We start from the raw sequence: 12,986 nt of genomic DNA, 5'->3' as shown, positions 1-12,986 counted from the left end.
TATATATATATTATATATATATATATATATATATATATAAACACTTTACCCCTTGCCTCTTATGTTGACCTATGTTTTTGTAGGAAAATAGAAACTTCTAAATCATTTGTTTTCCTAGAGTTTTGCACTGCTATCTGTGACAGTATCAAGTTATGTTAGTATAGTTATTATATATTATTATGAAGTATAGTTTGGTCACAGATAAGACGGTTTGGTCAGATCACAGAAATGTAGTACTTCTTCTTCTTTTTCCATTAATGGCTTCAGCTGCCAGGGCCAGAATTGTAGTATCAGATAACTTTATGACTGCTGAGAGTTGAGTTTTAAGATTATAATTTAGGCAAGAAAAAGAAGTAGAAATGCTTTGGTTATGTTTTGACAATGAAATGTTTTTATTTTTCGTAACGTCTGAATATTTTGAATTATCGAACTTTACCCATAGAAAAAGTATATTTACGGGTGTACATTTCTCTTTTGAATGAACAATGTCTGTTCAAACTGAAACAAATATAGTAGTACATCAGAATGTCCTGCTCAAAAACACTTCAGACAATAAGAGGCCAGCAAGTAGTAATTCTTCCTCCAAAAAACGGAGAGTTACTTCTAGTATGCTTTATCTCGATGAAGAACCAGTTTTTTCAGACTCCGAAGAAGAAAGAGATTATATGTTACGAATTTTCAACAAATACACAAGTACTCCGAAAACTCCAAGAAACCGTGAGACTGGAATCCAGTGTGACATTTCCATAGACAATTCTCTCTTTGCATTGATCAAAACTTGTTCCATATTAAATCCTGGTAAGATCAAAAGATCCGTGGGAGGGCAAAATGAGAATTAAATCAAATGTTAACATAATTTTTGTCACTGTCAATCAATTTTCAGATGTCCCAACTAGATTTCCAGTTTTTAAGAAATACCTAAACGAGCTTGTTCATGTTTGCAGAAAAATTCAAAGTGAAATGCCTCATGAAATTGATAAACATCCTGATGAAATGTCTGATGTTGACAATATTTTTGTGAATCAACACTATGTAAAAGATACGTGTCCTGTAGCAAGTATAACCGTTGATGCAAGTTCTCCAGACTTTCTTCCATCAAGGTAAGTTCTCATTCACATTAATAGTGATAAATAAAAATAATCAGAATAAAAGCTCAAAAATCAGACATTCATGATTCAACACTAGACAAGAATGAGCGGGAAAAGGGGATGACATGTCCCTTATGTTTTCTAACAACAGAAAACTCAATCTCCCTCAACAATTTAGCATCATCATTCGACGAAAACCTGATAAATTCCTTTGACCATATTTTTTATCAGTTGGTTAACGACTTTGGAGTTGGATTTATTTTTATGAATACTAAATTGCGGCTTGCAAAAATTAAAAACCTTCAAGATAGGCACAAAGCGGTTCTTGAGAACGATATCAATTATTCAAAGAAAAGTTGGAATCACTCCAATCAGACAGAAGTTGAGAATTAATGTTCGTCAATGCATTTGTCGCAGAATATGTGAAATAACTATTTAATCGATAAGTCAGGAAAAGTTTGGATACTTTTTTTAGCAACATTAAGAATAAAAAATCATTCAGAGATATCCATTGTTTTTTAATGTATCCTGTCTTCCTGAATTTCTCTGTTTTAGGATGATCCAATAAGCTTTTGAAATTTGTAACCTGCATTTGCCAAAACACGATTTTGATTTGTCCAGCACTATATTAATAATGAATTTTAAGTGGACTTTTAAGATGAAGAAAATGGTTTTATCCTCTTTTCAGTAGCGGTAATTGCCCACAGAATGAAAATCTGGTTTCAAGAAATGACATTAGCGATAAATTGACTCCAAGTGATCCCATAGTAGGCGAAGAGTCACCGCCAAAAAAGATCGAAAAGAAATTGGAAAAAAACAGAAAAAAAAGAAGACATGATTTTGATGAGAGTTTGATGAGACGGTCTTTGAGAGAGAAATGTAAACCAAAGAAAAAATACAAAAGTAAGTAAATGGTTGTACTTGGATGAGTTTGAAGATCAGCTCATTGAAAAATAGTTGTATCCCAATTTCTACTCGAGACCAGAAAAATTGATTTTCATTTCAGAACTTAATCGTAACTGCTTCTTCAAATTTGTGACTGTTATGCTAGGTTTGACTGGCATAATTTTTTATTTCAGGATAAAAATTATAAGTTAGAAGAAATTGAATTTAGGACAATTTCTGGTGACACCTCAGATTAATAAAGAAATAGTTGAGTGGTAAATAAATCAGAAACCACTGTAACTTAGCTCTACTGACTATTCGGGGATCTCTTTTCATTTTGGATGAACATGGTTTAACTTTTTGTTATCCTATAGATCATGTCTTCTATTATAGCTCTTTAACAATTAAAAACTGGAAAAAAATCATCTAAACAACATCCCCTGTATCATTTTTACATACCCAAATATGTATCTCAGAAAAAAAATAAACAGATTTTAATGTCTTTTCATAAAAGTGGATTTTAAGTGAATTAACTTTCCATTTTTCATTTTTACTTCATTACTTTGAGCACCAATAATACATCAAAGTGCACCTGCTCAATGATAAATGACATAACCTCAAATTATAATGAACCAGTGACGTCAAAATATGGACTGGCCTTTGAAGAGATACCATAACTCCAATAACTAAACAAAGACAGGTTCACGTCTTGGCATTTACGTCACTCATACACAACGTCAGATACAACGATGTTTGTAAATATTTTGGAATTTGATTTGTTAAATGGTGCAGTGGCCGAAACGTCGTGTGTTGAATATATGTAAAAGTCACGTCATGGCCAGTCCATATCGTTATGAACTGATATTTCAAAAGGTAAATAATGATTTTTGACAATTTACAGCCGACTGTGTCTTTTTGAGTGGTGAACCTTCAAGAAAAAAGAATATTCATAAAAAATCAAGTAAAAAATCAGGAACCAAACCCAAAGAAAATATATCTAGGGATGGTCCTAGTAATAAATTGAAAAGAACTGAAAAATCGTCTGACAAGATGGAAACATGTTTGACGAAAGGAGATGGTAATATCATATCATTCAGATATTCACAAGATATTATTATACTTCCTCTTACAGATTGTAATTGGAGAAAACCCGACAATATGGATTTATCTGAGAACGTGTCGAAATATTTGAACGATTCTACTGTACATTTTAAAATACCATTACCAAAAAATTTAATAAAACCTTTGGCAAGAAACTGGATGAAGCCCAGTAAAAGTTTTATCAGCAAGTATTTTTTTTTTCAATATCTACAGTATAACGTAACTAAGAATTTTTTTATTTGTGAAAAGCTGTATATAATTTTGTTTTCAGTTGGAGAGAGTGAGAAGCCACAACCTCAATTTACCTCACTTCGACAAGAAAAAGTGAGGAATCTTTATTCTCCTTCGAGGTGGCTAGATTCGGAAGAGTTTTTGAATTCCCTGCCCAGAGAAAATGAAAAATGATACCAGATTGTATTATTTTGATTTCTCCTGCCTGATGTACAGTTTTTTTTAAATAACTGTTTTGCATGTTCTTCTGTGTTTTCACATGTAGATATTTTTTGATATACATATTTTGTGAGTAGCATCTTTTATTTCAGTTATACCGTTTTTTAAGACTCCTTTCATTTTTTGCCTTCGGTATCGTTTTGAAAAACACTTAATTATTCAGAGAAAACATGACCCTCTCTGACTCTAGGAGGAGCTACATACGTGGTCATGATTTCTACTCACAGTATATATAATCTTTTTGTTATTTAAAACTTCTATTGCATTAAGACACATACACGTATACAACGAAGGGAAAAATGCAGTAACTTTTTTTGTTTCACATTCTCATGCATTCAATTTGTGAAAAGTGTATTTTGATTTTTTCTCTCCCCCCAGAAATGATTCAAACCTCCTCCGGGTAAAAGTTGAAATAACAGTTGTTTATTTCGTAGCAATTTTACTACAAAATGTGACAATTGTTTTTTATCCTAGATGTTTGTACCGCACCTTCCGCAATATAGATTGATGAAATGAGGAGTTGAAACAAGTCTGATTGTCCCGTAAGCCATAGTCACTCGATTGAAGGATGAAAGAAGAAGATGTCAGTTGAAAATTGAATTTTCAAATCTTCAAAGTATTGTTTGTTTATATTCATTGTGTGAGGACTTTAAGAAAAAATAGCATACACTTTATAATTAAAAAACAGTGATCAGTTGACACAGAATCACTCAGTGTGTTTTTTACTAACAATTTTGATTCCTGCTATTTCATTTTTCGTTATTCCTCGGAGCAATTACTGCTCTGAGCAATAAACACATTCATTTTATATGGAATTATATATTGAAGTTGATAGTTGAATCAAAAGAATTGCAGTGAAGGATATTTCTTCTATTGAAAAACATTGAAACTAACTAAACAGATGAAAATGAAAGTCAAACAGGACATATAAAAATATTTTTTTTATGAAATAGGTTCTCTGGAATATTTTGTGATAGACATATACAATTAAAAAAAAAAGACTTTGAGTTACACAGTATTTCGCTAATAAAAACATGGGTCTAATGAAATAGGACTGGAATCCTCTAATATGGAATTCTTAAGATAACGGGTACACAATATAGGTTCCATTCAACCAAGTTACTTGTAAAGAATAGAAATATCAGGACACATTTTGGAGAAAATGATATGAAGATATCCATCGGAAGTCTCACAAAGACATCGATGTGAGAAAACTTAATAGGAGGGTAGTAAATGCATGGCAAACAGAATAGTTGGCGTGAAAGATATGATAAAGTGTCTTGGTCATATTGAACAATGCGGCACTCTGGTCGTGAGGAATTTCTCGGTCAAATTGACTTCACTGGTCCTAGCTGAAATTTTTTTCTTGATCAAGTAGACTGAATTGATAGCCAATGTGATAAAAGGTGTAGTAATACTTGTGATTCTATATAACAGTCTATCGAGAGATGTCGAGATGACAAATAATATAATAAAATAGACTAAAAGTGAGTCTATTATAGATATTATAACGGGGTGAACTCCAAGATGAGATTGCTTGACAAAAGTTATTACTTTGGATTTTTGTGTTGTGGTAGCATATATACTTCATCGGATTTCTGTAATTCTCGAAAAATTTCAAAGCCATAGTTAATAATTTTTTCAGGAGTATGGGAGATTTTGAAATAATTGAAACTGGCTTCAGCAGTGCTGATGAAACTATAAATTTTGGTACCAGAAGTATTGGACTTGGTAGTTTGTATGAAATATCCACTATTGGTTGCTTCAAATCTTATGAAGATGAAAGTGTACGTGAATAATTTATATTTATCACGTGATTTTCTTCTAATATTTACTCAATTTTAGGGAGTTCCCAGTGTGACAATAAACTGCCTGATAGAAAATGGCCAGCTCGTCTTGGCAACAGACAAATCCTTGAAGATATTTGATGATACGAAACTATCCAACCTCTTATTTACAGCTGCATTTGATTCAAGTATTGTTTCTATCACTGTATCTCCTGATAACAATTTCATGTTGATATGTTTGGAGAGCGGTGTTGTCAACATTTTCCATGTGAAAGACAGAGGAGAGATTTTTTCAGTATTCACAAAGTGAGATAAACTAAGTTTTTCGATTGTAATCTAGCTTTCCTTTTTTTATAGATGTCTTCCAAGTACCACTGAGGCACCTACAATTTATATAGAGGGTTTTTTTGAAACTCAGTGCTCCAAGGTTACCACTTTTATAATAGTTCAAGGTACTGGAGCAATATTCAGGGTTTCTGTAAGCACAAAGCCCGTTGACCAGAGTGAAAATACTTTTGAAACAAGATTTGAGGAACTTCTCAATTTGAATACTCACATAACGTCAGCATCATTTAGTTATCCCATCCTTCTGACAAATGGTGCTGAATTCAGTGTTGTCAACACTGAGACTCAATTAGTTTTGTCTGACAACTCTCACGAAGTGAAAACTATGTTTTCTCTTGGACGGTAAGATTTGGAAAATAATACTTTTTTTTATGTAGTGTTCAGTATGTTTCGGCAAGTTTATAGATACAGAGGCAGCAGCAATCGATGCCATTTTGAAAATTCTAACAAACTGACAAAACGACAAATGTTAACTTCTTGTCTTTAGATTTGTATAAAGCATTTGATACTGTACATCATGATACATTGATCTCAAAATTGAACAAGTTTTGACTTAGAGGGATTATCCTTAGTCGATTTGTGAATTATATAAGTGATATACAATAACATGTTTGCTTGGAAAATCAAAAGAGTTCCATAAAAAAAATTGGGGTACCACAATAATCAATTTTTCGTCCTTCCCTTTTTTAATATATATTAACTCATTGGCATCATCTATATGAAAACTTCTAAAGAAAATACTTTAATACAATATTATTGAACAGTTACACCAACCTTTTATTATTAATAATTATTTAATGAGTTGTACCAATTTCATTCCTAGGATAATATATTTATGAAAAATTTTAGAGGATGAACCATATTGCTATTGATAAAAAAAAGTATCACCCTTCATATATTTCAGTCCAATAGACTCACACCTCCATTGTCTTATTTTTATTTGAGAATCACTAAAAAATCCACAGTAAAATCTTTAATTAACTTATTAAATTGATACATAATTCATCATACTTGGAACCTATGGTAAATATTCAATTCAATTCATCCATTGGTTTTACAGATTACAGTGAAAGTAATATAAAACACATCACAAATTTCTTATTGGTAGACATTTCACATTTGAAACTAACAATTTTAAAATTGAGTAAGTGAATTTAAATATATTATCGAATGAAAGTATGCAATTAGCTGAATAACATTTTTCAATATTATAAAACATTTTCGACAACAGAAAAGTTTTGGGATACTTTCTGAATTTGAAGTCAGTAGTTTCCTTTTTAATTGATTCCGGGAGCTTATTGTAAATTCTTACGCCATCGGAGATAGGTCCCCTGAGAGTTACATTCAAAATTATTTTGAGGTGTTTCTAGATGGTGGTTAAATCTACTATGGGTGCTAATGCTTTTTTCATTCTTAAAAATGTTGCAAGATATTTCTAGAATATACAGGCGAGGAAGTATTTTCAGATTGGCAAATAATAGTCTGCATGATTCTCTCTGACTTTTATTCAATAAAGTTCTAAGGCATTTTTTCTGCAGTACAAATAATTTCTGAGCTGCTGATGATGAACCCCATAATAAGATTCCATATGTGACTCGTGACTGAATTTCAGCATAATACATTTTTTTTAGTATGGACAAGTAGAACTCTTCTTAGGCATTTCAGTTGGTATATTTTGCCATTTAGTTTGGACATTGTTTCTCTGATATGGAATATAATGTATAAAGCAAATCATTTATTAGATTTGAAGCACTATAGAAACAAAAAAAAGTTGTTTCATTCTTTGAATAACAAATGAATGAAAAAATTTGAACATGAATTTTGTGGGAATCACTTATGTTCAGACAAACAAGATTGTTGCAATTTTTAATCTAATTTTTGGGAATTGTTGTAACATGACGAAATTATGTATATAACACTATTCCTGAAGAAATTATAAAATCTACACTGGTCTAAAATTCCGAGATCAATTTAAAAGTATTAAATGAATAGGTTGTGCATACTATTACATATGATTTTTCTTTTACATACCCTCATAGTCAGAGTTATATATCTAATATATAAAATTCTCATGTCACAGAAACAACCTGACTGATTTCCATGAAATTGTTTATGTATATTCGGTAGATCTGAGAATAGATTTTAATCTATTTTTCATATCCCTAAGTGATGAAGGTTTTCCACCACAAACATATTTTTTTGAATTTTTTGGACAATTTTTGTTTATATTTTTGTTTGATATAGCATCAAAAAATACACAAAACCCTCAATTTTTAATCTTCCATCACTAACTTATATTTTTTAATCGCCATTTTAGTAATTCAATCAATTTTAACCCTGATCGTAGATCGGTTATTCCCACCAGGCGTTACTGGTGTCACTTCTCACTCACTCAGTAAACAGCACGGACTAGGGATGAGAACGAAGCCTGTCTCTCTCACACAATAAGCCTTCTCTCACTGCCCACACAGTTATCGATCACTATTATTGTCCATCCATCGAGCGTAGATACAGTTTGCAATGCCACCAAAGCTGTGAATTATCCAATAGAGTTTTTTGAACCCATTGGATTTGCCAGACATGCCACCATTTAATTTACAACTGAAGGTTGGATCGCCCCATAATTTGAACCCATTACAGCTGTGCAACAGCACGCGATTAGTCATTAAAAAATTAATGAAAAACGTTGTCGCAGCCATCATTTTAATTGGCAAATTCCAACGAAAAATATTGTACATTAGGGGATTTATGAGTTATTATTCTGATAGAAATAATTTATGTGGAAAAACAACGTTTGCCGTGTCAGCTATTTGTCATATAAATATTTCTTGGAATGATGAAAACAATAGAACATGATATCCAGTAGTTGTTTCAATTTTTTTTTTTCAGTAAAATCCTTGCTCTTGATTTCCAAGGTAACTTGTTCAGAATTTGCAGCTTGAGTATGATAATTTTTCCTGTTGAATATGACATTCTCCTGGAAGATATTCTTGTGATAAGTGACCACAAGAAAAGTCACATTTTTGCAGTCACCAAACCCAATGAAACAGGAGAAACATTTCTGCAATTGTTGGATACAGGTTAGTTCGTCAAGATTCAAAAAAGAATGGAAAGTCATTCTGTTCATAATAGTTAGTTGAACATTTGTTATTTTTTCTAATTTGCGTTTTTTAAACAAATCATTCATTATTAACATTTGTTTTGTTATGGTGATATTTGGAGCAAATTTCATGTACTATCATGCCACCAATTCAACTCAGGAGCATTAGTTTTTGCTTAGGAACTGAACATTCTACTCTGTTCAAAGTAAAATCCATGGATCAAATAAAAAAGTATACAAGAAATGTTCTTTACCAGAATTATATTACACAAACAAAGTTTGAAATTACAGACTATTCATCTTAACAAAAGAACTAGTTCTAACAGCTATTCATGTAACACACTATAGGTACTGAAAACACTATTTCACACCAGAACAAAAATACTTTTTCTCCCTGCAAGTTTTGCTTACTAAGTGAGCATCTTCAGGAGACCCCTGTAGGTGTTATTAGAATATTTCAGTCTAAAACCAAGAGGGACCTGAAATACTTGATTCAATCGCTTTCTTCATCTTAACTATGCTTGTTTATCTGAATAAGTGAAGCAGATAGAACAAAATATTTGGATTCATTAAAATTGCTCAAAGAAAAATAGCAACAAGTATTGTCCGATGTAACTATACTTCATTGTTTTAGATTTCTCACAAATCTTCTCCCTGAAAATCACCCACCCCGTCTACCTGATACCGGTAAACTCTGCAACAGATGATTTGCTTTTTATTTCGAAAGTAATGAAAAACGACGTCATTTTGGAACTGCGCTTGCAGAGTGTTTACGAAACCGAACCAGAGTTGAGACTGACCAGGCTAATTAGGAGACAGCGATTTGAGGAGGCCGAAAAATTTGCCAAGTCCTTCAACATCAACCCTGTGGTGATACTGAAAGCGAGAGCCCAGCTTATAGTTGATAAATCAGAATGTACCTCTCAAGATATCAGCAATTTGATAAAGCTCATGGATTCGATACATGATGAGTACTTCAAGTTGCAGTGTTGTTCGAATGTTGACTGTGGTAAATTTGACGACGTGCGAAAAATATTGACATATGGAGCCAAAATATCTGTGAAGAATGATGTGAGTGTACCTTCAATTATTTTTTTTGAAACGTTTATTGTGTATATTGATTTCAGGGTACCTCTCAGAATATGAAACGAGTATTGACAGACTTGTTGTTCCGCTTCGATACATTCACAGCCATTTTGAAGCCCGAAGACGATATACAGTCGTGGTATAAGTTTTCGACTTGTAACATGATTGAAGAGTTGAAGGTGTACTTGAAAAACGTAGGTGAAATTCGTGTAATCTGCTGCCAATGTTTTGTTCAAATGTCTATTTTTCAGTATGAAATTGAAGAAGCGATCCTCATATATAGCCGGATGGACCAGAAGTCGATAGATGACCTCACCGAAGATTACGTTCAAGAAATTTTGGCTATTCTAAATGATGTATGTATTTTCAGTTACTCAACCCATTATTAACTGTTTCAAAAGTAACTTTAATTATTTTTTGTTCCATCACAGCTACCAATGAACGTTTATCAACCGTTTTTACCGACGTTTATTCCTATAACGATAACACACCTGCCGACGTGTTTGTCCATTTTCGTGAAATGGTTGTACGGAAAGATTTTCTTCTTGGAAAAAAGGGACAAACTGAATTTCCCGCAGAGCGGAATAACTCTGGCAGAGAACGTGTTGAAGCTTCTCAAAGTCGAGAAAAACAGTTTGTCGTTTCAAAGGCAATGCACGTTGAACAAAAGGAGCATCGAAGATCTCAGCAAGCTCATCGACGCACTGAAAATTCTGCTACGATTGAAGAAACAGTTTAGAATTGACGTCAATCTATCAGATTATTTTGAGGCTAGTAATAATCTCATCCGAGTTTGGTAATAACCTCGAATGAGTTTGCGTTCATGTTTAATATTTTCAGGGCCTGAGTATTTGATCCACACTCTGCTGACTAGCAACATGACTCCAGAAGATTATGATGACTTTTTAGAGCAGTTTCTGTACAATTACATGCTTCAGAATGACTTTGACCCCGACGAGATTTTCCTGGATGAAATCAAGGTTTGTTTTAGTTGTTCAAAGAGAAATTACTGAATATTAATAATAATGATAATAATAATCTCTTTATTTACTCAGATTGATTTATATAACCACAGGAGCAGAAGTACAAATGAAAAAGAGGAAAACGCCAATGTACAATATTGAACAGAAATAAATCTATACGAAATAGATAATCTCACAAAGTTATAAAATGAAAAATGTGTATTAAAAATAAAAAAAAATAAAAAAATACATATATACACATACACACACACACACACACATATATATATATATATATATATATATATATATATATATATATATATATATATATATATATATATATTATACATATATATTTTACTATTAATGTAACTTTATTACTATTTCTTTTAACACTTGACTTACGAAAAGTCTCCAATCCTTTTTCTTTCACTTCAACTGTTTCATTTTCTAAGAGTGAATTGTCACAAATAAAACAATTTTCTGTATTAGAAGCCATAGCTCTAAGAACACAAACAACACTGTACGACGATAAACGTATACTGATGACTCAGCCTCAACTAAATATTTCTCGTAATATAGCTTCTACCGACAGATGTTTCGTTGAAGGTCGAGAGTATGGAGACTATATACACTGTGTATAGTCTCCATAGTCGAGAGAAAGGGACCCAATACAAAGGCATATTACCCTTATACCTGCTTCTTCAAAACCGGCGGCAGTGATGCCAAATATTTTAGAAAAATATACGAAAAACACGTGGTGGGGCAGATGAATAATACTTTGCGGCGCTCGTACGCCAAAAACTATTGATTTTATGAAAAAAAATTATTTATACATAAATTGTAGGAAATTTTTTCTAGTTTAATTTTGTAAATAAATATTTTTTTCGTAAAATGCGTCGGAAAGGAGATATTCCTAAAAAACCGTTTTTAGACGCCATTTTTTCAAGATGGCGGCGCGAGCGGCGGGGGTACGAGGTGGCAAAGTTGAAATTCGAAAAGAGCATACCCAAATCTATAATTTAACCAATTTTCAAAACCTCCCGGAAAACTCTCCAGGTAACCCCCTTTTTTTTACCAAACGACTGGACTAATATTTATCAATGTAATGTTGGATATTGACCAAAAACTTGGTTTTTTCGATTCTGACCACTTTCTCCAAAGTTTGTTACCCCTCCAACAATCGTAGAATAGTGTACACTTAGATCGTAATGAAATTGTTTTTTTCAATGCAGATCCTTTTGAAATACGACGACTGTTGGGTGAGCATAATCGAAGCGATTCTGAAGCACATCAGTTCAGTCAAGGTCAAACTGGAAGCTACGAAGGAGATTCTGGAATGTTCCCAAGTCCCTTGGTGCGACATTGTTAGAAAAATTGCGCTAGACGCTCTGCAGCATTCTCACCCCCTCGTTCAGGATGTAGAAACGATTTTGAAGAACGAACAGAGGTTGATAGTGATGAGGAATCCGAAGTATAAGATAAAAGAGAGGCAGATTAACAATTACCGAGAGGTATAATTTGTTTTTTCTTTTTTTTTTGTAATAATGACCAGTACTGATATTTATTATTGCACCAAAGGTTCCAAACAGTGCATTTTGTAAAGATGCCTAACTATAACTATTTTTTTACAGTTGGAGTATATAATCAGGAAAATAATATATGCAAATGAGCCTACTCTCGTCGAAGATGTTTATCACTTGTGTAAAAGCTGAAGACAGATGCAGAGCTAATTTTATATTGATAGAGCATTTCATTTTAACAAGGTATGTCTGTAGACTGTTTTCATCATTTAACTTCAGTTTCGCTGATATATTCAGCAGGAGAACGTTTTTTCATTCATTTCCAGAGCAAACCATGTACTGTTATATAGTAATAACGAGAAATATGGTTCACTGGGCAGTTGATTCTTTAATTTCTCGCTTACTAACAAAGGTAACTTTCATTTGTATCAAGGGTCTTCAAACTTTGAAGCCTTCGGGCCATAATGATTTTTTCAGTTTGTTCCAAGGGCCAATTTCTGCCCTCAACTATATTTCTAGACTAGGATAGTCGCAAAGTGTGTGATCTAAGCAATCTTACGCTTTTTTTTGCATTTCAATTATTATTGTGTATTGTGACACTTAACGACATCTAGTGGCGAGTAGTGGTGTTATGTACTATCTTTTTCAGCTACCCA

General features: G+C 32.6%; 2 protein-coding genes across 3 annotated transcripts in view; both read left to right on the top strand.

Annotated features, from left to right (window-relative positions):
- The first annotated feature begins 354 nt into the window (after positions 1 to 354).
- LOC111508214 (uncharacterized) lies at positions 355 to 3,527 on the top strand. Of its 2 annotated transcripts, none has more exons than XM_023163651.2 (6): positions 355 to 798; positions 884 to 1,100; positions 1,777 to 1,991; positions 2,875 to 3,051; positions 3,106 to 3,258; positions 3,346 to 3,527. In XM_023163651.2, exons 1-6 carry the CDS (start codon positions 486 to 488, stop codon positions 3,477 to 3,479), a joined length of 1,209 nt encoding a protein of 402 aa, XP_023019419.2. In that variant the 5' UTR covers positions 355 to 485; the 3' UTR covers positions 3,480 to 3,527. The 2 variants fall into 2 exon arrangements, with proteins under 2 accessions (XP_023019419.2, XP_023019421.2); XM_023163653.2 differs by having other exon boundaries at positions 3,106 to 3,262.
- A 1,003-nt stretch (positions 3,528 to 4,530) lies between these two features.
- LOC111508223 (kinetochore-associated protein 1) overlaps positions 4,531 to 12,986 on the top strand; it is a 38,220-nt gene continuing 29,764 nt past the window's right edge. Inside the window, 12 exon segments of the mRNA XM_074179621.1 lie at positions 4,531 to 4,930; positions 5,170 to 5,311; positions 5,370 to 5,617; positions 5,669 to 5,998; positions 8,546 to 8,736; positions 9,391 to 9,827; positions 9,884 to 10,036; positions 10,094 to 10,198; positions 10,274 to 10,822; positions 12,043 to 12,321; positions 12,442 to 12,512; positions 12,514 to 12,573. Coding sequence (XP_074035722.1) covers positions 5,174 to 5,311; positions 5,370 to 5,617; positions 5,669 to 5,998; positions 8,546 to 8,736; positions 9,391 to 9,827; positions 9,884 to 10,036; positions 10,094 to 10,198; positions 10,274 to 10,822; positions 12,043 to 12,321; positions 12,442 to 12,512; positions 12,514 to 12,573 — 2,561 coding nt within the window. The 5' untranslated portion in view covers positions 4,531 to 4,930; positions 5,170 to 5,173.

Source organism: Leptinotarsa decemlineata, unplaced genomic scaffold (assembly GCF_025532065.1).
Source record: "Leptinotarsa decemlineata unplaced genomic scaffold, Ldec_3_MD MMD2_tig00026282_RagTag_RagTag, whole genome shotgun sequence".
In the NCBI taxonomy this organism is placed as follows: domain Eukaryota; kingdom Metazoa; phylum Arthropoda; class Insecta; order Coleoptera; family Chrysomelidae; genus Leptinotarsa; species Leptinotarsa decemlineata.
Note: the sequence above shows the minus strand (reverse complement) of the source record. Positions and strands in the feature narration are given on the sequence as shown.